The sequence below is a fragment of the Nomascus leucogenys genome, chromosome 12 (genome assembly GCF_006542625.1).
Source record: "Nomascus leucogenys isolate Asia chromosome 12, Asia_NLE_v1, whole genome shotgun sequence".
In the NCBI taxonomy this organism is placed as follows: Eukaryota; Metazoa; Chordata; class Mammalia; order Primates; family Hylobatidae; genus Nomascus; species Nomascus leucogenys.
Window position 1 is genome coordinate 83,296,279 of NC_044392.1, and position 24,996 is coordinate 83,321,274.

The following is a 24,996-nucleotide window of genomic DNA, read 5'->3' on the forward strand; positions in this document are numbered from 1 at the left end:
TGGGACTACAGGCGCTTGCCACCACACCTGGCTAATTTTTTTGTATTTTTAGTAGAGATGGGGTTTCACCGTGTTAGCCAGGATAGTCTCGATCTCCTGACCTTGTGATCCACCCATCTTGGCCTCCCAAAGTTAATTTTATGATTTTTTTCTTCTATTTCTGTGAAGGATGCCATTGGAATTTTGATAGGGATTGTATTGAATCTGTACTTCTTTGGGTAGTATGGACATTTTAACAATATTAATTCTTTCATTCCATCAACACAGGATGTCTTTCCATTTATTTTTGTCTTGGATTTCTGTCACCATTGTTTGATAGCTTTCAGTGTACAGATCTTTTACCTCCTTAATTAAACTTATTCCTACGCATTTTTTTTATGCTATCATTACTGGGATTGTTTTCTAGATTTCTTTTCCAGTTAAATTATTATTTGTGTTTAAAAATGCTACTAATCTCTGTATATTCATTTTGAATCCTGCAACTTTACTGAATTATTAGTTCTAACAGTTTTTTAATGAATCTTTGAGTTTTTTTACATGTAAGATAATGTCTGCAAGTAAAGATAGTTTTACTTCTTCCTTTCAAATTTGAATTCCTTTTATTTATTTTTTTCTTATCTGATTGCTCTTGCTAGTACTTCTAGTACTATGTTGAATAGAAGCAGTGAGAGTGGGCATCCCTGCCTTGTACTGTACCTTAGTGGCAAAGCTTTCAGTTGTTCCCCACTGATTATGATGTTGGCTGTGGGCTTTTCATAAATGGCCTTTGTTACGTTAGTTGAGAAGTTTTCCTTATATGCCTGCGTGTTAAGAGATTTTATCAAGAAAGGATGTTGAACTTGCTGTCAAATGGTTTTTCTGCACCAATTGAGATGATCTTGTGTTTTTTATCTTTCATTCTGTTAATGTGATATATCACAGTGGTTGATTGGCATGTATTAAACCAGCCTTGCTTGCCAGGAGTAAATCCACTTGGCCATGGTGTATAATCCATTTTGATATGTTGTTGAATTCAGTTTGCTTATATTTTATTGAGGATTTTTGCATCGATATTCATCAGAGATACTAGCCTATAGTTTTCTTGTAGTGTCTTTATGTGACCTAGGTATCAAAGTGGTAGTAGCCTCACAAAATATGTTTGGAAGTATTCCATCTAGCTGTATTTTTTGGAATAGTTTATGAAGTATTGGTGGTAATTCTTCTTTGAATGTTTGGTAGAATTCAGTTGTGATGCTATCTGGTTCTGGGCTTTTCCTTGTTGGAAGATTTTTCATTACTACTTCAATCTCATTATGTGTTATTGGTCTGTTGAAGCTTTCTATTTGTTCCTGATTCAAACTTAGCAAGTTGTATTTTTCTAGGAGTTTGTCCATTTCTTCTAGATTATCCAATTTGTTAGTATTAATATATAATTGTTCATAATAGTCCCTTATGATCTCTTTAATTTCTGAGGCATCTGTTGTAATTTCTCCAGTTTCATTTTTTATTTTATTTGTTTCTTCTTTTTTTTTCCTTAGTCTAGCTAGATATTTGTTTATTTTATTTTTTCAAAGAACCAAGTCTTGGTTTTATTGATCATTTTCTATGTTTTTTTGGTGGTGGTTCTCTATTTGATTTATTTCTGTTCTGATCTTTATTATTTCCTTTCTTCTGCTAACTTTGCATTTAGTTTGTTCTTTTGCTAGCTCCTGTAGGTATAATGTTAGGCTGTCTATTTAGTATCTTCTTTTTTAATATAGGCACTTATTGCTTAAAATTTCCTCTTGGTTTCAAGACCAGCCTGACCAACATGAGGAAACCATGCCTCTACTAAAAATACAAAATTAGCCGGGCGTGGTGGCACATGCCTGTAATCCCAGCTACTCAGGAGGCTGAGACAGGAGAATCGCTTGAACCTGGGAGGCATAGGTTGCAGTAAGCCAAGATCGTGCCATTGCACTCCAGCCTAGGCAACAAGAGTGAAACTCTGTCTCAAAAAAAAAAAAAAATTCCTCTTAGAACCACTTTTGCTGCATCTCATAGGTTTTGATGTGTTGTCTTTCCGTTGTTACTTGTCTCAAGATATTTTTTAATTTCCCTTTTGGTTTCTTTAACCATTGATTGTTTAGGAGCATGTTGTTTAGTTTCCACATACTTGTGATTTTTTTCAAGATTTTTCCTGTTATTGATTTCTAGTTTCATATTGTTGTGGTCAGAAATGATACCACATATGATTTAAATTTTCTTGAATTTAGATTAATTAAAAATAGTTAAATCTAGTTTTGTGGCTTAATGTATGATCTGTCCTGTGGAATGTTTCGTATGCACTAGAGAAGCATATACATTCTGCTGCTATTGAATGCAAAGTTCTATATTTGTCTGTTAGGTCCATTTGACTCAAAGTACAATTCAAGTCCAGTATTTCTTTGTTAACTTTCGGTCTGGTTAATCTATCATTATTGAAAGTGGGATATTGAAGACCGCTCCTATTATTGTATTGCTGTCTATCTCTCTCTTCATGTCCTTTAATAATGTTTTTTGTATATATATTTGATGCTTCAGTGTTGGGTGCTTATATACTTACAATTCTTATGTGCTCTTGATGAATTGACCCCTTTATCATTAAATTATGACCTTCTTTGCCTCTTGTAACAGTTTTTGACTTGAAGTCTATTTTAACTGATGTAAGAATAGCCACCTGCTCTCTTTTGGTTACTATTTACATAGAATATTTTCTTCTACCCTTTAACTTTCAGCCTGTGTCCTTATAGCTAAGATGGATCTCTGCTAGGCAGCATGTAGTTGGATCTTGTTTTTTTTTTTTCTTCTATCAATTTAGATACTATATGTCTTGATTGGAGAATTTAATTCATTTGCCTTCAGGGTTATTATTGATAGATAAGGACTTACTCCTGCCATTTTAATTGTTTTCTGGTTGCTTGGTAGATCAGTTGTTCCTTTCTTCCTCTTGTTGTATAAGTTTGTGATTTGTTGTTTTTCTGTAGTGCTAAGCTTTGATTCCTTTCTCTTTCTCATTCGTATCTCCTATAGCTTTTTACTTTGCAGTTACCACAAGGCTTATGTAAAATATCTTATAGTTATAATAGACTATTTTAAACTGAACGTCAGTCACATACAAATACTCTAGATTTTTGCCCTCCCCCCACAATTTATGTTTGTTGCCACAGTTTACATCTTTTTATATTCAGTATTCCTTAACAACTCATTGTAGCTATATTTTTGACCGTTTTGATTTTTCACCTTCATAATAGAGATTTGAAAGATTTACACACCACCATTACAGTGGTGGCACATTCTGAATTTGACTATGTATTTACCTCTACCAGTGTGTTTTATGCTTTCATATTTTTTTTCATGATACTAATTATCATTCTTTTGTATCTGGTAGAAGAACTGCCAGGTCTAGTGGTGAATTTCCTCAGCTTTTATTTATCTGGCAGAGACTTTATTTCTCCTCATTTCTGATGAACAGCTTTGCTTTGTATAGTATTGTTTACTGGCAATATTGTCTTCTTTCAGGACTTTGAATATATCATCTCATGCTCTCCCGGCCTGCAAGGTTTCTGCTGAGAAATCCAGTGATAGTCTAATGGAGATTCCCCTATAAATCACTGGACACTTTTCTCTTGCTATTTTTAAAATTCTCTCTTTGTCTTTGACTTTTGACATTTTGATTATAATGTGCCTCAGTGCGGACCTTTTTGGGTTTGAACATGTTTGGTGATTTGGGATTCATGGAACTGGATGTCCATGTCTCTCCCAAGACTTGGGAAGTTTTCAGCAATTATTTTGTTAAATAAACTTTCTATGCCTTTTCCTCATTCTTCTCCTTCTGGAACCTCCATAATATGAATACTTGTTTGTTTAATGGTGTCCCATAAGTCCTGTAGGCTTTGTTCACTCTTTTTTGTTCTTTTTTCTTTCTTTTTTTTCCCTCTGACTAGGCTATATCAGAAACCTAACTTCATTTCACAGATTCTTTCTTCTGCTTGTTTTGGTTTGCTGTTGAAGCTCTCTATTTTTGATTTCATTCATTTAATTCTTTAGCTCCAAGATTTCTGTTTGGTTCTTTCTGAATGACTTTCTTATGCAGATAATTAATTGTTTTCCTGATTTCATTGACCTGTCTATCTGTATTCTCTTGTGTCTCAGTGAGTTTCCTTAGGATCATTACTTTGAACTCCTTTTCAGACAATTTACATATTTCTGTTTTTTGGAATCAGTTACTGGAGAATTATTGTGTTCCTTTGGTGGTGGTTTGCTTCCTGTTTTTTTTTTTTTTCATGTTTCCTGTGTCCCTCTATTGATGTCTGCACAACTAGTGGAATAATCACCTCTTTCAAATTTATAGAGAGGCACTTTCCATTAGTCATTCTGTTCAAAATGTAGTTAGTTGTTTATTCATTGTTTTGCTCTTTTTTGTGGGGAGGATGAGCATTAGGCATCTCTAGTTGACCATCTTGCTTCCTCCTAACCTAGTTTTTTTAAATGCTATGTCTCAGAGCACTGGAAACAACTATTGTTTATTTCTATGTTTTTTTTTTTTTTTTTTTTTTTGGCTTACTTACTATTGATATAGTAGTTTTAGAAATGGTTGCTTCTTACAATTTTTTTTAGGCAAATTATGAGAGTAGACTTATATACTGACTTGTTAATCACCAGTTATGTTGTTTTCTTGGGGAAAGTGAGTTTTCCAAATTCTTGGTTTAAAAGTGAGCTTTAATATTATAGCTCGTAAGTTTATAGACTTTTGAGTATGAAAGTTGGATATTTTCTACTTCTTAAAATAATTTTCAGATAATGATATTGTGAAAATTTTTTGATATCTCTAAGTTTTAAAATAATAAACTGTTTCAGAGTTCTCTAATGTTACTGGGAGTAACTCAATAATTTTATGGTATTTTTAAATAGGTTACAGAAGTATGCATATTCCGTAAGAGATTCAAAACTGAGAGGTAGGTTTAGAGATAATTTTTGAATAGCATTTTCACATATAGATGAAAGGTGCCAATTATTGATGAAATATTAATAGTAACAGCTGATGTATTTCTATTACAGGTATCTTAAAAGATGGTGCTGCTTATCATCATGCTGGTATGGAGCTGTCAGATAGAAAAGTAGTTGAGGGAGCCTTTACTGTTGGAGATTTACCAGTTCTTTGTAAGTAAAACATATTTCTTGTGGATACTATAAAATATTTTGGAAAATTATTTTTAAGAGGAAAAAAAGAAAAAGCTCAAGTGTTTGCTTGTTTCTGCTTTTCTTCTGAGAATATAAAATTAAGTGGTTTACCTATTCATGTAGATGCTACAGTAAATTCTTTGGCAGTGTTTAGTTCTTTATATATTATTGAACATAGTGTAATTTGAAAAACAAGAATTTAATAGGTTTTTGGATTTAAGATGTGTTACCATTTTAGATTGTAATACTCTTTTTTCTTTTCTAAATTTCTTATGTATGAGTTTTTATTACATTTGTAAGAATGTCTTTTATTAAAAAGTCTTCCTGAAGCAATAAAGTTAAATGGCTCAAAATTACTATGTCTTAATCTGATGCAGTTACTACCAGTACTTTAGCTATGGGAGTAAATTTGCCTGCTCACCTAGTAGTTATAAAATCTACAATGCATTATGCTGGAGGACTGTTTGAAGAGTACAGTGAAACAGATATTCTACAGATGATTGGTAGAGCTGGTCGACCTCAAGTAAGTGACAATAACTTTGCTTTTTATACTTAAAAACATGATAAAAAAAAAAAATTTGTGTATTTTTTGATTAGCATGTCATAATTATATCAGGCTTAAAAGTAATATAGCAGAGAAAATTTATGTTTAATGGAGGAATAAAAGTAAAACAAACCTCACCAACTGGGACATACTTCCTTCATTCTGTCTAAGCTTGTATTGGCTGATGAAGGGATGGGTTTATGAATGGGTATGCTGTTAAAGGTCTTTTTGATTTTGACTTTTTTTTTTTTTTTTTTATTCTGAATGGGGATACTCTTAGCATTTTGGATGGAACAGGTTTTCCTTGTTTAGGGCTGTCACATTACAGAACATGTAACATCCCTAGGTCCTAGCACTAAATGCTAATAGTGTTCCCAGGCATTATGACAAAAGTCAGCCCAAATACATTTCAAAACATACCCTACTCTGACAAATACATGAATAAGTCATTTTTATAGGTATTATGGGAACATCAGGAAGCATATATTTTCAAAACATTTGTAAATATTATGTTATACAATTCTACAATTTCATAGAGTAAATCAGATTATATGTAAATTATACCAAATCTTACAACTTTTATACAGTTACCAAAGTTTGTTTTGATTTTAACATTGCCAAAATTATGTTACATTGAAACCAAAGTGATATTTACAGCTATACTCTTGGAAGGCTTTTAAATTAAATTTTAGGTTAACGAAGTGAGAGCATTTTTAAGGCCTTTTCGAAGTATTATTTCAGACAAGGAGACTGTTTGATATAAAATGGAAGTCTTGAGTTATTGCAGAGGACTGCTACCAAGATGTGTTCTTCTTCACTAAATTTCTGTTTGTTTTTTCCCCAGTTTGACAGTACAGCTACTGCAGTTATCATGACTCGATTAAGCACAAGGGACAAGTACATTCAGATGTTAGCTTGTAGAGACACTGTAGAAAGCAGGTAATACAAAAAATGTTCTAAAAAGATACTAATGCTAATATAGCTTATTTTATTTCCTTTTAAAATATCAAAGGGAAATTTGGTTTGGAGATGTTTTTAAGGCAATTTTCTGTAAAGTTTTCAACAATTTAACTAGAAAGTTTGTGTCATTTTAGGGAATTTAATAATTTTTTTAAAAGGTAGTAGTTTTATTCAGTGGTATTTCTTGGCAAGCATGTATTCTTGTTTATAACAAACCCTAATTTGTAATAAAGCCTTAGTAATTATGATTATAATTTATAAATGAAATTATGTAAATTTATAATTACTAATTTGTAATAAACGAGAAATATCATTTTCACATCTTAATTTAATAATAGAGGAAATCTGGCACCTATTAGTAAGGTATTTAATGTATTCTCTTTTGGAGAAAGTAGGATATGATTTATGCTTCAACTTTTGTTAAAGCAATAATCTGTCTTCTACAGCCATAGAGTAGAGAGGTATATCTGAAGCCTTTTTAGAAGTTGAACTGACTTTTTAAGGTTTTCTTTTATGTTTTTGGAAATTAAGTTATATTTCATGAATTAGTAAAGTAGCAATGGGTATATTATATATTATTAAAGTTAAAAAGTAAGAGTTATGGCATTGAACTGCATATTCATAATGCAAAGTTTTTTTTTTCATTAGTTTGCACAGACATCTTATTGAACATTTAAATGCAGAGATAGTACTGCATACCATTACGGATGTGAATATTGCTTTGGAATGGATACGATCAACTTTGCTTTATATCAGAGCCTTGAAAAATCCATCTCATTATGGTTTGTTACTTTGACTTGGAAAAGTAGTAATTTTTTCAAGCCAGCTAGGCCTGTATTTATACTAATAAGTTACAGGATAGATAGATTACAGAAACTAATAGGTAACAAAACAAAAGGTAACAACAGTCCCAAATACATTTAGAGACAAGAGTAGACAAGCTGAGAAATTTTTATCTGTTTTACTTCTAGTGTTTTAACAAGATTTGAAATCAGCACCATTAAAAATAGATCTAGTAGAAAAAAATTCAGCTCCAATAAAAATAACAGAAATGTCTGAATCATTGAAAATAAGTTAAAGTTACAAAAAGTTTTGAATTTTTTCTGTACTTAGTGTTCAGCTACTCACTTTTTCTGAGTTTATGACTGTTTATTTTTCAGTTTATAAGAAATGAAAGTATATAGTACTACTGTTGCTGCCACAATTTTCATCTTGCTTCTAAAGCTAACCCACATCTGGTTATGTGGCTTCCAGAGGGTTTTTTCATTCATTCATTCAACTTGGGGTTGTTGAAATACCAAATTAAAGCCTGACTCGTTGAAGTATCATTCTAATGTACAGAGGTTCAAAACTTTCAGATCTCAAAGAGTAATTAATATAAGCCTATATTAAAAGAATATCTAAATATTCATATCACTTAAAAATTTATATTTCGGCCGGGCGCGGTGGCTCATGCTTGTAATCCCAGCACTTTGGGAGGCTGAGGCGGGCGGATCACAAGGTCAGGAGATCGAGACCACGATGAAACCCCGTCTCTACTAAAAAAAATACAAAAAATTAGCCGGGCGTGGTGGCGGGCGCCTGTAGTCCCAGCTACTCGGAGAGGCTGAGACAGGAGAATGGCGTGAACCCGGGAGGCGGAGCTTGCAGTGAGCCGAGATTGTGCCACTGCACTCCAGCCTGGGCGACAGAGCGAGACTCCGTCTCAAAAAAAAAAAAAAAAAAATTTATATTTCAACTAGGTAATACATTTACTTAGTTCAAAAATCATAAAGTGAAGGAATATATACAATTAAAATTCTTCCATGTATATCCCCACCCACACAGTTGTTCAATTCCCATCTCTCGCCTTTCCCTCCCATAGTTCTGTAATCATTGGCATATCTTTTTTGTATAATATTTTTTGCATATAAAAGCAAATAAGAATGTAATTTTAGTTTCCCACCTTTTAAACACAAATCGTGGCATATTGTATTAGTTTTCCATTCCTTTTAACAAATTACCCTAAAACAAATCATCTAGAAACAACCAGAATTTATTATCTCACACAGCTTATGTGGGTTAGGAATCTGGGAGTGTCTTAGCTAGGTGGCTGTGGGTCAGAGGCTCTCTTCAGATTGCAACGTATGTCAGCTAGGGCTGCAGTCATCTGAAGGCTTTCCTGGGTCTTGAAGATTCACTTCTAAGTTGTCTCACTCACAGAGCTATAAGTTAGAGGCCTCAGTTTCTCACAGTTGTTGATAGGCCTCAGTCTTTCGCCAGGTGGATCTTTCCTCATAGCATGGCAGCTGACTTTTCTCAGGATGAATGATCTGAGAGAGAAAGAGAGACAGAGACAGAGACAGACTAAATCAGAAGCAGCAGTACTTTTTTATAACTTTGTCTCTGAAGTCACACATCATTACTTCTGCTTTATTCTGTTTTTTAGAAGCAAGTCACTGAGTCCTGGTCACATGAAGGCGAGAGGGATTAAGTTCATCTCTCAGAGGGCAGAATATCAAAGAATTTGTGGGCATTTTTTTTTTTTTGAGATAGCCTCTCTTGGTTGCCCAGGCTGGAGTGCAGTGGCACAGTCTTGGCTCACTGCAACCTCCACCTCACAGGTTCAAGAATTCTCTGCCTTACCCTTCTGAGTAGCTGGGACTACAGGCACGCGCCACCATGCCTGGCTAGTTTTTTCTATTTTTAGCAGAGACGGCTCTTCACCATGTTGACCAGGCTGGTCTCAAACTCCTGATCTCAGGTGATCCGCCTGCCTTGGCCTCCCAAAGTGCTGCTATTACAGGTGTGAGCCACCATGCCTGGCCTTGTGGGCGTATTTTTTTAAACCTCCATTATTTTAGTCTTCTGCACATTCCTTTTTTTCTTAGTATGTCTTGGAAGCTTTTTTGAGACAGGCTGTCACTCTGTTGCCCAGGCTGAAGTCCATGGTGTGATTACAGCTTACTGCAGCTTCAACCTTCTGGGCTCAAGTGATCTTCTCACCTCAGCCACCAGAGTAGCTGGTACTACAGGCACATGCCAGCACACCTGGCTAACTTTTGAAAAAAAAATTGTAGAGGCAGAGCTTCCCTATGCTGCCCAGGCTGGTCTAGAACGTGTGGGCTCAAGCAATCCTTCCATTTCACCCTCCCAAAGTGCTAGGATTATAGCTGCGAGCCACCATGCCTGGCTGGAAGCTTTTTTTTTATAATAGCTAAATAATATTCCATTTACTTATGTATCACCTATTTAAATGATCCCCAACTGATGGACATTTATACTTTTTCTAATTGTTTGCTATTACAAACAATGCAGCAAAAAAACCCTTCATTTTTTACATGTGTTAATCTATCTGTATGATAAATCTCTAGAAATGAAATTCCTGTGTCAAAGGATATATGCATTTATAAATTTGATACCTGTGGCTAAATTGGTACCTTAGTAGCTCATATATCTACCAGCAGTGTTCGAAAGTGCCATATTTTGTTTCTCCAGCCTTTCCTTCAGGGTGTATGCTTGTGTATTTTTATCAATATTATGCATGAATATTGGTATCTTTTCATGTTTTAATTTTCATTTCTTCCTTTTCATAGTTACTTTATTTTCTGTAGTTACTTTTTTGTATTGAGATGTCACTTATAGTAAACTGCACAAATATGAGGTGTAGAGGTCAATGAAGTTTTATATATGTGTTTATACACACATATACACATGTAACCACAGCCCAGATTAAGATATAAAACATTTTCTAGATGTTCCCTCATGCTCCTTTTCTGTCAGTATTTGCCCCCAGAAGTCAATGCTGTTCTGACTTACATACCATAGGCTAGCTTTGTCTATTCTTGAAAAGATTGCATTTATATGAATATAAATCTTTTGATGAAAGGAAATTATTAATTTTAAATAATGCTGCTGTGAACATTGTTATATGTATATCTTTTGATACACATGTATATGTATATCTGTGGGTATGTGCCTAGGAGTGAAATTATTGTGTTAAATGGTATGTGTAGTTTCAGCTTTAGTGAATAGCACAAAATGGTTGTATTACCAAACATGTTTTCCTAGGAACATTCATGTTATAATTAAAGTTCATTAGAAGATATTAATCACTTGACAGGTATTTACTATGTGTAAAACATCTGGAAATTTATTCCATACCATTCTGGTTAAAATATGATATTCCTGTTCATTGTTTCTATGGATATTTAAGCCTTGTTTGAACTCAGTCAGCTGAGATTTTTTTTTTCTTATATAAGATTTAATTAGATTACTCTTCACTAGTTAACTGGGGTATAAACTGAGCCTGTAAAGATGAACTAAATTCTATTTTACTTTTTGTAAATTTTCATGACATGCAGGTTTTGCATCTGGATTGAACAAAGATGGAATTGAAGCAGAATTACAAGGTTAGATGCATTTCATTCTAAAAATTAGATTCTATATATTTTAGTGAAAAAGTTCAGTTATTGTGAAAGTAAGAATATGCTTTTGTAAATCGTTTTTTAAAAAGGAAACTTGTCTGCAGAAAAATAATGTGAACTATTTCTTTTTCACACAAAAAGCTTGGCATATATACTTTTTTGCTGAATTAATTTATCCTATCAGAATATCTTTCTTCGTATAATATGTTAACGTGGTTTATTTGGTTTTTATTTCTAACATCACCCTGGTCTTTGAAAATATGCCTGCAGATACACACTCTGTATTTTTTCTTTTTTTAAAAGAGACAGCCTTACTCCGTCACCCAGGATGGAATGCAGTGGCATGATCATAGCTCATTGTAACCTTGAACTCCTGAGCTCAAATGATCCTCCTGAGTAGCTGGGACTATAGGCGTGAGCCACCACAACTGGTTAATTTTGTATTTTTTTAGAAAGGGGTTCTCACTGTGTTTTCCAGCCTGGTCTCAAACTCCTGGCCTCAAGTGATCCTCCTACCTCTGCCTTCCAAAACACTGAGAATATAGGTGTGAGTGACCATGCCCAACCTGTATTTTTCTTTTCTACTTAATTTTAATTGAAAAATATAAGCCTAGATTGATTATGGGCTTCGTATCCCAACCTGTGCCAAAGATGTATTCCTATCCAACCTCAGCTTTGTTATTTAGTTCATCAACTAGTGTTTCCTACTTGTTTTTTAAAATATAAAATATTGTTAGGCATTTATTCACATTAGAAATTGCTACCTTTTCATTGTGTTGAAACTATCTCTTTAGTAAAAGAAAAAATGTTAGGTCCTCTAAAAATATTTAGCCAATTTAAATTTATTCTCTACTTGGATATACATGTGTGGCAAATAAAAATGCAGAGATAAAGATAAAGCAGTAAAATTGTCTTGCTTAAAGAATAAATATGTTCTTAAAACATGGTCATAACCAATAGCATATATTCATAATGCTGCTGTATTCATATTGAAATACAGATTATAAGTTGTATTATCTTCAAGATATTGATTACTTTTGTAATGGAATTTTTAATTAAACATATATTTTGAAAATAATGATCAAATACACTCAAGAAATTAGACAAAGAGATATATTACTATATTTGGATAACTTTAATGTTTTATCTCTTGTTAAATTAGCAGAATCACAGCTCATATTTGCCTTGTCTTCAGTCACTATAGGGTTAGCAAAGTTTTGCCTTATAAACAAGAATAGCTAAATATAACTGAATATTAAGGTTTTGGTATTGTAGGAGAGAAAAAAAGTAACATCTTTTCTTCATTCATTGCAAAATGTTCACAGCTGACACTCCTGTAACAAGACAGATTAACAAGAGAAAAGCGTAACAAATTTATTTAATCAAAGTTGTATATGACATGGGAGCCTTCAGAAATTAAGACCCAAAGACCCAGGGAAAACTGAATTTCTCTGGCAAGTCTAACGAAAAAAATGGATAGTTGTTGAGAAACATGACTGGACAAAAAGGGTATTATCTAATGTTAATAAACTGGGAGGAACTTAACAAGGCCTGTTTGTTCAGATTCTTCTTGGCCTCTCTGTGTAGCATTCTTTCTTCCTGGGCATGAGATAGGACCATTCCATGGGTATGAGACAGGACCATTCCACCCTGGAATGAGGGTCTTAGACTTTTAGACAAGGTAGGTCAGAGAATTCCTTTATGACCATGCTTCACACAGAAAGGCAGGGAAAGGTCAGAGTGACCTTCTTGTTTCTGAAGTCCTCTTAGTCTGAGTTCGAAATGCCTTGAGTCAGCATTTTCTGAGCCCTGCTATTAGCCTTGGAGATCTGCCTTAAATCCCTCAGGAAGGATCCTTAGCATAGTATATGCTGTTTCCTAAACTTGATTATACTTCCTTGCTCAGTATACTCTTAATAGCTTCCCCATCACTCTTAGAATAAAATACAAACTTTCACCACAGCCCACAAAATCCTGCTTGATATCTCCCTGCCTATTTCTCTAACTACATCTCTTGTCACTTTCTCTCTCTTTTATTCTACTCTCACCAAATTGGCCTTCTTGCTATTCCTTAAACACACCAAGCTTGTTCCCACATCAAGTCCTTTGCACACTTTGTTCCTTATTTTTAGAACACTCCTTGCATATTTTACACCTTCATTTTATTCAGGTCTCTGTTCAAATATTAACTTTTTAGAGAGGTCTTCCTGTGGTATCTTACTTAAATCCACCTTTACTGAGAGGAAGACAAAATGATTCTATGATGTTGTTGTTGTTTTCCTTGTTTTTAGAAAAGGTAATGTGTTTATTTTGACAATTAGGGTGAGGATAGCCTTACTCTATATCAAAATATATAGCATTTATGAGAAATACATATAGGTTGGGCATGGTGGTTCATGCCTGTAATACCTTTGGGAGGCCAGGGTGGGCAGATTGCTTGAGCTCAGGAGTTTGAGACCAGCCTGGACAACATAGGGAGAGCCCATCTTTACAAAGTTTTTTTAAAAAATTAGCTGGTGTTGTGGTGGTACATGCCTGTAGTTCCAGCTACTTGGGAGACTGAGGTGAGAAGATTGCTTGGGCCTGGGAGGTTGAGGCTGCAGTGAGCTGCGATGATGCTACTGTATTTTAGCCTGGGCAACAGAGTAAGACCCTATCTCAAAAAAAAAAAAAAAAAGAAAAGAAAAGAAAGGAAAATAAAAAGAAAAGGAAATAAAGATAAGCTTTAGTAAAAAGATTTAAAATTCTACACAATCATTCTATATAGGTTCTTAGCCTTATGTTTCTTTATAGTATATGTGAAACCTTATTATTTATTTGTATGTTAATTGCTTTCTTCTGTAAAATATAAATTCTGAAGAGAAGAACCTTATCTTGTTAACTGCTATAAACAGAGCTTAGAATCATGCTCAGCTTATGGTAAAGTAAGCATTTTTCATTGACTTATCGAGTAGTGAGTGGGTAATGAACTGATTTAATAGTGGGTAATTAAGAAAATTAGAAAAGACTTCAAAATCTTTACTTAACCAAACGCTTAACACCATCAAGCTGTCTAAAGAGTGTTGCTTAAACTAAAGTGTTTCCCAAAGAACTCTAAGGGTGTTTTTTTGAGTGGCTGCTCTATTTAGGATTGAACTATTACAGTATTCCCACTGTCTGCTCTGAGCTGTCTTATATCTCCTGGACTATAGCATGAGGCAGAGAAGGAACTGTCAGCAGCAGATTACTACAATTGCTCTGATCCCCATCAATAGTGAGCATGAACTAGCATTGCTTCCTATCAGAGAAACAGAAGTAAACACCTAAAAGCATCAGTTAAAACAGTTTTAAGTTGTTGCTTCAAGAAAGTGGCAAACAGGGAGGAGGGGAAGAACTGGTGGTTTTTGGAATAATCTTTGCAGAACTATTTGACTTCTTATACTTTGTGCATATATTAATATATCTTTGATAGAAGTTTAAAGAAAAAAGAAAAAGAAAACCATTGCCTTAATGGAGGGCAGATAGCAAAGTGGTTACTTAGACCTGGAGCAAGTTACTTAGCCTCTATTCTTTAGTTTCCTAACCTATATATGAAAATATCGGTGTCTACCTTATTGTGATGTTTTGAGGATTAAATGAGGTAATACATGTGTATCATTTAAATACTCCAAGTTTTAAGTGTTATTTCTACTTACTGAATGTTATTTTTATTACTTGTATTCTTGTTACTTTTAGAAAATGTTTTTAGCATATTAGTTAGCTTTTTTATTTAAATGAGCTTTTTCTTACTGCTTAAGTAGGGCCTAATGGTTCTTCTAGAACAATTACACAGTAATAGCACAACTTTAGCGTATTTAATAATAAATTATTTTGCCCTATTTCCCTAAAATTAAATGTGTTTTCTATAATTAAACAGAATTATGCTTGAAGAATCTGAATGATTTATCATCCCTGGACTTAATAAAGATGGATGAAGGTGTTAATTTCAAACCAACTGGTAATTTCTTATCATTCTCAGTAAATTTAGCAATTGTTTACTTAAGACTAAATTAACATTTTGTTTTAATAAAATTTTTTGTTTTAAAAAAATTTTTTGTTTTAAAAAAATTTTGTTTTAATAAAATTTAGATGATGATAAAAATAAATTGTGATCTCAGTTCTCAACAGGGTATCATCATTATTAGCTGTAGGCATGATAAATTTAGACAAGTCCTATTTGTAATAGTTTTTTTTTTTTTTTTTTTGAGACGGAGTCTTGCTCTTTTGCCCAGGCTGGAGTGCAGTGGCAAGATCTTGGCTCACTGCAAGCTCTGTCTCCCGGGTTCACGCCATTCTCCTGCCTCAGCCTCCCGAGTAGCTGGGACTACAGGCGCCTGCCACCATGCCCGGCCAATTTTTTTTTTTTTTGTATTTTTAGTAGAGATGGGGTTTCACCGTGTTAGCTAGGATGGTCTCGATCTCCTGAGCTTGTGATCCACCCACCTCAGCCTCCCAAAGTGCTGGGATTACAGGCTTGAGCCACCGCACCTGGGCACAGGTGCACAGAATTTGTCTTCAGTGATTCTGGTGACTTCTGGCAGAGGAATGAAATGCTTGAATCTTTGGGTTGCTTTAAACCTGTTATAACTATTATAGATATACTTTTATTAGTATGCTTTTAATATGCTTTTTATATTCTTGAATATTCAACCATTGATAATCTGGTGGTGAGACTTCTGTAAGGTTAGTAAAAATATCTTTTCCTTCTACTCATCTTAGGTTCATTAACTGGGACTCCTATAACAAAATGTATTAACAAGAGAAAAGCATACAAATTTATTTAATATGTTTTATGTGACATGGGGGCCTTTATAAGGAAATGAAAACCCAAAGAAATGGTTAAACCTGAATGTTTTTATGCCAGGTGTGATGAAGATTGAAAAGTCATGGAGAAATATGATAGGACAAAGGCGATATGAACTAAGTGTAATAAATTGGGGGAAATTTAGCAAAGCCTGTTCATTCAAATTCCGCTCTGTGTCTATGGAGATAAAGATGCTCCATTCTTTAGGTATAGTGAGGGCACCTCTCACAGGAGGGTGTTATTACTTGCTTCAGGGGAAGGCCAGAAAAATTCTTCCTGTACATGTTGTTTCTCAAATTCCTACAGCTTAAAATATTCAATAGGCCAACATGCTCCATTTTGGGATAGTGTGTCCTGAACCCTATCTCTCTCTCTTTCTTTCTCTCTCATGGTGGATTAGCTTTTTGATGTGCTTCTGGATTTGGTTTGCTAGTATTTTGTTGAGGATTTTTGCATCTATGTTCATCAGGAATATTTGCCTGAAGTTTTTTTTTTTTTTTTTTTTCCATTGTGCCTCTGCCAAGTTTGGTATCAGAATGATGCTGGCCTCATAGAATGAGTTAGGGAGGAGTCCCTCCTCCTCAAATTTTTGGAATAGTTTCAGTAGGATTGGTGCCAGCTCTTCTTTATATGTCTGGTAGAATTTGGCTGTGAATCAGTCTGGTCCAGGGCTTTTTCTTGTTGATAGTCTTTTTATTTCTGATTCAATTTTGAAACTTGTTATTGGTCTGTTCAGGATTTCGGTTTCTTCCTGGATCAACCTTGGAAAGTTGTGTTTGCAGCAGTCTATCTCCCCATTTCTTCTAGGTTTTCTAGTTTGTGTGTATAAAGGTGTTCATATTTCTGGGTTTTTTTTTTTTTTTTTTTTCTATGAGATGGGTGGTCGTATCTTGTCATTTCTGATTGTGTTTATTTGTCTAGTTTCTGTTTTTTTTTTTTTTTTTTTTTTTTTTTTTGAGACGGAGTCTCGCTCTTTCGCCCAGGCTGGAGTGCAGTGGCGCAATCTCGGCTCACTGCAGGCTCCGCCTCCTGGGTTCACGCCATTCTCCTGCCTCAGCCTCTCCGAGTAGCTGGGACTACAGGCGCCCTCCACCACGCCTGGCTAATTTTTTTGTATTTTTAGTAGAGACAGGGTTTCACCGTGATCTCGATCTCCTGACCTCGTGATCCGCCCGCCTCAGCCTCCCAAAGTGCTGGGATTACAAGCGTGAGCCACCGCGCCTGGCCTAGTTTCTGGTTTTTTTTGTTTGTTATTCTAGCTAGCAGTCTATCAATCTTATTTATTCTTTCAAATAACCAATATCTGGTTTTGTTGATCATTTGTGTGGTTTTATGTCTCTCAATTTTGTTCACTTCAGCTCTGATTTTGGTTATTTCTATTCCTCTGCCAGCTTTGGGGTTGATTTGCTCTTGCTTTTCTAGTTCCTCTAGGTCTGATATTAGTTAGGTTGTTAATGTGATACTTCTAGCTTTTTGATATAAGCATTTAGTGCCATAAACTTTTCTCTGAACACTGTTTTACTTGTATATCAGATATTCTGCTATGTTCTACCTTTGTTTTCATCAGTTACAAAGAATATCTTGATTTCTGCCTTAAGTTCATTATTTTCAGAAAAGTCTTTCAGAAGCATGTTGTTTAATTTTCATGTAATTGTATGGCTTTGAAAGATCTTTGTATTGATTTCTGTTTTTACTGCATTGTGGTCTAAGAATGTGCCTGGTATGATTTTTTTTTTTGAATTTGTTGAGAATTGCTTTATAGCTGAGTGTGTGGTTGATTTTAAAGTATGTTACATGTGCAGATGACAAGAATGTATATTTTGTTGTTGTTGGATAGAGTGTTCTGTAGATGTCTGTTAGGTCCATTTAGTCAAATTTCAAGTTTAGGTCCTGAATATTTTTATTTGTTTTCTGCCCCCATGATCTGTCTAATACTGTTAGTGGGGTGTTGAAGCCTCCCAACATTGTGTAGGTATCTAAGTCTCTTTGTAGGTGTATAAAAACTTGTTTTATGAATCTGTGTGCTCTAGTATTAGATGCATATGTATTTAGGATAGTTAAATCTTCTTGTTGTATTGAACTTTTCATCATTATCAGTGTCCTTCTTTGTCCTTTTTGATAGTGATGGTATAAAGTCTGTCTTGTCTGAAATTAGAATAGCAACCCCTGCTTTTTTTGTTTTCCATTTGCTTGGTAGATTTTTCTCCATCCCTTTAAGCCTATGGGTGTTATTGCATATGAGATGGGTCTCTTGAAGACAACATACAGTTGGGTTTTGCTTCTTTATCCAACTTGTCACTTTGCGCCTTTTAAGTGGGGTATTATAGTCTGTTTATATTCAAGGTTGATATTGGTATGTGTAGATTCGTCATTGTGTTGTTATGTAGACTTGTTATGTTATGTTATGTTATGTTATGTTATGTTATGTTATGTTATGTAGTTGCTTTATAGTGTCAATGGTCTAGATACTAAAGTGGTCTTTGTGGTGGCCAGTAATGGTCTTTCATTTCTATGTTTAGTACTGTCTTAAGGACCTCTCATAAGGCAGGTCTGATGCAAACAATTCCCTTAGTTTATCTGAAAAGGATTTTGTTTCTCTTTCATTGATGAAGCTTAGTTTGGCTGGATATGAAACTTTTGGTTTGAGTTTCTTTTCTTTAAGAATGCCAAGGCTGGGCACAGTGGCTTATGCCTGTAATCCCAGCACTTTGGGAGGCTGAGGCAGGAGGATTACTTGAGCCCAGAAGTTTGAGACCAGTCTGAGCAATATAATGACACCTTGTCTCTACAAAAAATTTTTCTAAAAATTAGCTGAGCATGATGGCATGTGTCTGTAGTCCCAGCTACTTAGGATGCTGCAGTGGCAGGATCACTTGAGCCTGGGAGGAGGAGGTTGCAGTGAGCCAAGATTGCACCACTGCCATCCATCCTGGGTGACAGAGTAAGACCCTGTCAAAAAAATGCTTAATATAGGCCCCCAAACTCCTCTGGCCTGTAAGATTTTTGCTAAAAGAGCTGCTGAAAGATCTGCTGTTAGCTTTATATGTTTCCCTTTGTAGGTAACCTGCCCTTTCTGTCTAGCTGCCCTTAATATTTTTTCTTTCCCATTGACCTTGGAGAATGTGATGACTATGTGTCTTGGGGGATGGCTGTTCTACATAGTATCTCACTGGGTTCTCTGAATTTTCTGAATTTGAATGTTGACCCCTTTAGCAAGGTCAGGGAAATGTTTTGAACTGTATTCTTAATTATATTTTCCAAGTTTCTTGCTCTCTCTCTCTCCCTCTCTTTCAAGACTACCAATGAGTTTTAAATTTTGGTCTGTTTACATAATCCCATATTTCTTGGAGGTTTTGTTCTTTCTTTTTTATTCTTTTTTCTGTATTTTTCTCTGACTGAGTAGATTTGAAAACCTTGTTTTTGAGCCCTGAGATTCTTTCCTCAGCTTGATTTATTCTGCTGTTAATACTTCCAGTTGTATTATGAAATTCTTGCAGTGAGTTTTTCAGCTCTATCAGATCCGTTTGATTCTTTCTTAAAATGGCAATTTTGTCTTTCACCTGTTAATCATTTTACTGGGTTCCTTAGATTTCTTAGATTGGACTTCAACTTTCTGATGAACCTTGATGATCTTCATTGCCATCCAGATTCTGAATTCTAGGTCTGACATTTCAGCCATTTCAGCCTGGTTAAGAACCATTGCTGGGGAGCTTTGTGGTTGTTTGGAAGTAAGAAAACACTCTGGCATTTTGAGTTGCCAGAGTTCTTGCTTTCTGGCAAGAACATCAGCCCAGACAGACTAATTGTTTTTCGTCTGTCTGGGCTGATGTTCCTTTAATATTTGAAGTTGCTGTCCTTCAGATGGGGCTTTTTCTTTTATATTCCTTGATGCCATTGAGATTTACTGTGGCATAAGTTGGGTTTAGTTGACTGGCTTTGTTTCTGTATGATTTCAGAGGGCTTGGGCTCATCTCAGTGCTCCTGGGCTGCATGCTCATGGCTTTGTTTGCTGGCCCCTCGAGGTTAAGTACCTGCTGCACTGGAGGGTTAGAGGTGTTCCTGGTTCACTGGCAACCACACTTAAATGGGGCAGTGGCAGAAGGGTACGCATTCATGTGTAATGCCAACTGTGGCTGGATAGTAGCATGGTGAGGTCTGGGTATGTGCACCAGTGGTGGTGGCACAGCAGGGTCCATGTTTGCAGTGTATCAGCAGTGGCAAGACAGCAGCATAGTGGGATCTGCATGTACCAGTGGCACTGGTGGGGGTGGGGCTGTGGTGACAAGGTCCATGCACCATGTGCATGCTAGCAAAGCGACGCGGGGAGGCCATGGTTGAGTGCATGCCAGCAGAGTGGTTGGGGGAGGCTGCAGACAGGTGTGTGTTGGCAAAGCGAGGAGGCTGTTGGTGGGTGCACATCGGCAGGGTCCATCTAATGGTTCAGTGGCATCTGCTGGCTAAGGAGCTATGGTGATGGCCACTAGGAGGTGCCCCTGTTGGTATTTTGATAGGGATTGCACTGAATCTCTAGATTACTTTGGGTAGTGTGGAAATTTTAACAATATTGATTTTTCCAATCCATGAACATGGAATATTTTTTCATTTTTTGGTGTCCTCTTCAATTTCTTTCATCAGTGTTTTATAGTTGTTGTGTTTCTTTCTTTCTTTGTTTTTGAGATGGAGTCTCCCTCTGTCGCCCAGGCTAGAGTGCAGTGGTGCAATCTCAGCTCACTGCAACCTCTGCCTCTCGGGTTCAAGCAATTCTCCTGCCTCAGCCTCCTGAGTAGCTGGGATTACAGGCGCCTGCCATCACACCCAGCTAATTTTTATATTTTTATTAGAGACAGGGTTTTGCCATGTTGGCCAGGCTAGTCTCAAACTCCTGACCTGAAGTGATCTGCCCACCTTTGCCTTCCAAAGTGCTGGGATTACAGGCATGAGCCACTGCACCCAACCAGTGTTTTATAGTTTTAATTACAAAGATCTTTCACTTCTTTCATTAATTCCTAGATATTTAATTTTAGTTGTGGCTATTATAAATGGGATTACTTTTTTATTTCTTTTTCAGGTTTTTCATGGAATATTTTTTCATTTTTTGGTTTCCTCTTCAATTTCTTTCATCAGTGTTTTATAGTTTTAATTACAAAGATCTTTTACTTCTTTCGTTACTTCCTAGATATTTAATTTTAGTTGTGGCTATTATAAATGGGATTACTTTTTATTTCTTTTTCAGAGTTTTCAATGTTGGCATATAGGAATGCTACTGATTTTTACATGTTGATGTTGTATCCTGCAACATTACTGAATTTATTATTTCTGACAGTTTTCTTGTGGATTCTTTATGTTTTTCCAAATATAAGATTATTTCATCTGCAAACAAGGATAATTTGACTTCTTCCTTTCCAAGCAAATGTCCTTTATTAATTTCTCCTATCTGATTGCTCTAGCTAGGACTTCCAATACTATGGTGAATAACAGTGGTGAAAGTGGGCATCCTTGTCATATTCTGTATCTTAGAGGAAAGCTTTTCCATTTGTCCCCATTCAGTATGATACTAGCTGTGGGTCATGATATATGGCTTTATTATTCCTTCTATACCCAGTTTTTTAGGGTATTTATCATGAATGGATGTTGAATTTTATCGAATGCTTTTTAAGCATCATTTGTGATTTTTGTTCTTCATTGTCTTGATATGATGTATCACATTGGTTGATTTGTATATGTTGAACTATCCTTGCATCCCTGGGATAAACCCCACTTGGTCATATTGAATAATCCTTTTAGTGTGTTGTTTAATTTGGTTTGCTAGTATTTTGTTGAAGGTTTTTGCAACAATATTCATCAAAGATATTGGCTTGTAGTTTCCCTTTTTTGATACGTCTTTGTCTGGTTGTGGTATCAGGGTAATAACGTCCTAGTAGAGTAAGTTTGGAAGTATTCCCTCCTCCTCTGTTTTTTGAAACAGTTTTTGAGCAGGATTTGTGGTAGTTCTTCTTTAAATGTTTGGTAGAATTCAGCAGTGAAGCCATTGGGTCCCAGGCTTCTCTTTACAGGGAGACTTTATTATGGTTTCAATCTCATTACTTATTATTTTTCTGTTCAAGTTTTGGGTTTCTTCGTGGTTCAATCTTAGTAGGTTGTATGTGTCTAGGAATTTGTTCATTTATTCTAGATTTTCCAATTTATTGGCATATAGTTGCTCTTAGTAGCCACTAATGATCCTTTGAATTTGTATGGTATCAGTTGTAATGCCTCCTTTTTCATCTTTGATTTTATTTATTTGGATCTTTTCTTTTTCTTCTTTTTTTTTTACTTTTATAATTTTATTGACTTTTTTCTTCGTAACTTTAAAACAAAAACAGCACATGAAAACCAGTGTCTTACCCCAAAGTCTCAACTCAGGTGATTGCCAGATGAACATCACCATCTTACTCCTCTGAATAACTAGACACAAATTACATAGCAAGTTCGAGTTTCTGCCCACCCAAGACACAGCCAGTAATCAGTCACAAACACAGACACAGTCATCTCCAGGGGCTCCAGCTCTCTGCCTGTCTTCTCTCAGCAGTTCCTCCCATCTGCTAAGATGTGCCTTCCTGATGGCTGTCTCTCAAGGTGGGTCAAGGCTGAACAAGACAGAAAAGCAGTCTAGGTCAACCATCACCTCCCGCTGGCCACCAGTTGGCCAGCCAGGAAATCATTTCTGTACATCTTTTGTCTCCCCCTTTTATCTCCCTCTCTCTTCTCCAAAACTTGTTGCTATCTGTCACTTTCATGTAACAATGGACTTAGTGTCCGTCCATTAAAGTGCCTGAGAAGTGGTTTGAGCCTGACATACTTTCCTGAGCTAAAAAAGGAAAAGTACCTCTGTGGCCTTCTTGCCATTAAGATCAAGTGAAAAAGGGACTAGCACTACTGAAAAGGGTCATGCTAGAAACATCTTAGAATCCTCTCTCCACCCCTGTGAAGGTTTCTCTAGCTGTAGCTCTTAAGGGTACAAGAGGGCAAATATTCTGGTGTCAAGGAGGTATAATGGGGAAACACATTTACTTTCCCCTTGTAAACTTCCTTGCTGCCCCAGTCTTTGCCTTCTTCTTAGTGGATCCCTTTGATTCTGGCTCCTTGCGCTTAGCTGAAGAGAGTGAGCCAGTCACCTTGAAGAAATCATCCAGGCGGCCCTTGGTGCTGCCTTGGTGACTCTTACTCAGCCTCTTGACCCCACTGTGGATTCGCTCCTCAGAGAACTGCTTTTCACCACACACGAACTTGACTAGCTCTTCTTCATTTGGCTCGCTCCACTTCAGCTCTACGGACTCTGGGCCCAGCACCTCAGGTTCCAAGAAGAGCTGGTAAGCCTTCCAGTTTTCTGGCACAAGGGTACTTGTTGGGGTCAAGTCGCCACACGATCTCCTCGATGCTCTTGTGCTTCTGGATGAGGTCCATAGCCCGCTTGGGCCCAATACTCTGGATACTCCCACAGTAGTCACTGCCTAGCAGGATGCACAGATCCACAAATTGTTCCTGGTTCCAGCTCCTGCAGAATCCAGCTCAGGTGGAATTCCTGGATTGGCAGCTTTTTGGCTTTACTGGCAGTCAGGTGTTGCATTAGCACAGGGCTGCTGAAAGTGAGGCAGTCCATGTCCTCGGTAGCCACAGGATAGACTTTGCCAGCCTTCACCAGGGCAGCACAGCTGGCCTCTGCCTCACTGGGTGCATCAAGATAAGGGATGCCCATGAGGCTCAGCAGATGTTTGCACTCATCATTGTGCTACTTAGTGACCTTCACCAGCCGCTTAGTGAATTTTTCCACCTCCTGCTCGGCCCCAGCAGCCTGAGCCTGCTGCAGCTGCTTCTCTGCCTCAGCCCCGCAGTTCACTGCATTTGGCCAGCTCACCTGACTTGAGCTGTGGCGGCTTGCCCTCAAAGACATACACGGGCTTGATGCCGTTCTCCATCATGCAAATCGTGCGGTAGAACATGCCTATCAGATGGCTGGTGGTCTCACCCTCCTCTTTCTGCAGCACATCCCCACCCTGGCGAACAGCAATCAGGAACTGATAAATGCTCATAGAGGCATCAATGGCCACCTTATGGCCAAAGTAGCTCTTGATGTCATTCTCCCGGGTGGCACTGGGGGCCACATCAGCATTTAGTTTGGCCAGGCCTTGAATACCTATGGCAACACAGAGGAGGGATGACTGGCCTTTGGGACACGAGGCCTTGGCGGCTAAAGCTTGGTTCAGGGTTGCCCTGGGCAGGCGGTCCTAAGCCCGCTTTCCCTCCTCAGCTTAGCTGCGGGTCACCTGACACTCAGCCCTTCTTTTTCTTCTTAGTCTGGCTAAAGGTTTGTCAATTTTGTTAACCTTTTCTAGAAACCAACATTTTTGTTTCATTGGTCTTTTGTATTGTTTTCTTCATTTCAATTGTTTTTCTGCTCTGACATTTATTATTCCTTCTACTAATTTTGTGTTTGGTTAGCACTTGCTTTTCTAGTTCTTTAAGATGCATCATTAGGTTTTTTATTTGACATTTTTCTTCTTTTTTGATGTAGGCACTTGTAGCTATAAACTTTCCCCTTCATACTACTTTTCTGTATCCCATTGGTTTTGGTATGTTGTGTTTCCATTATCATTTGTTTCAAGAAATTTTTCAATTTTCATCTGAATTTATTCATTGATGCACTGGTCATTTAGGAGCATGTTGTTTAATTTCCATGTATTTGTGTAGTGTCCAAAATTCCTTTTGCTATTTATTTCTAGTTTTATTCCAGAAGATGCTTGATATTATTTCAGTTTTTAAAACTGTTTTAAGACCTGTTTTGTGACCTAACATGGTCTCTCCTTGAATGATCCATGTGCTGATGAGAAAGATGTGTATTCTGCAGCTGTTGGATGAAATGTTTTGTAAATATCTATTAGGTCCATTTGGTCTATAGTGCAGATTAAGTTTGATGTTTCTTTGTCAATTTTCTGTCTGGATGATCTGTTCAGTGCTGAAAGTGGGGTGAAGTCTCCAGCTATCATCATATTGGGGCCTATCTCTCTCTGTATCTCTAATAATATTTGCTTTATATATCTGGGTGC

The 24,996-nt window shown here is 36.4% G+C and overlaps 1 protein-coding gene and 1 pseudogene across 1 annotated transcript in view; one reads left to right on the top strand and one right to left on the bottom strand.

The window, feature by feature from the left end:
- HFM1 (helicase for meiosis 1) overlaps nucleotides 1-24,996 on the top strand; it is a 214,013-nt gene that overhangs the window by 142,535 nt on the left and 46,482 nt on the right. Inside the window, exons 14-20 of the mRNA XM_030825053.1 lie at nucleotides 4,912-4,955; nucleotides 5,059-5,160; nucleotides 5,559-5,704; nucleotides 6,570-6,664; nucleotides 7,334-7,467; nucleotides 11,029-11,076; nucleotides 14,987-15,067. Of these exons, the coding sequence (XP_030680913.1) occupies nucleotides 4,912-4,955; nucleotides 5,059-5,160; nucleotides 5,559-5,704; nucleotides 6,570-6,664; nucleotides 7,334-7,467; nucleotides 11,029-11,076; nucleotides 14,987-15,067 (650 nt within the window). The remainder of the gene's footprint in view (nucleotides 1-4,911; nucleotides 4,956-5,058; nucleotides 5,161-5,558; nucleotides 5,705-6,569; nucleotides 6,665-7,333; nucleotides 7,468-11,028; nucleotides 11,077-14,986; nucleotides 15,068-24,996) is intronic.
- On the bottom strand, nucleotides 22,960-23,997 carry LOC105738392 (annotated as a pseudogene).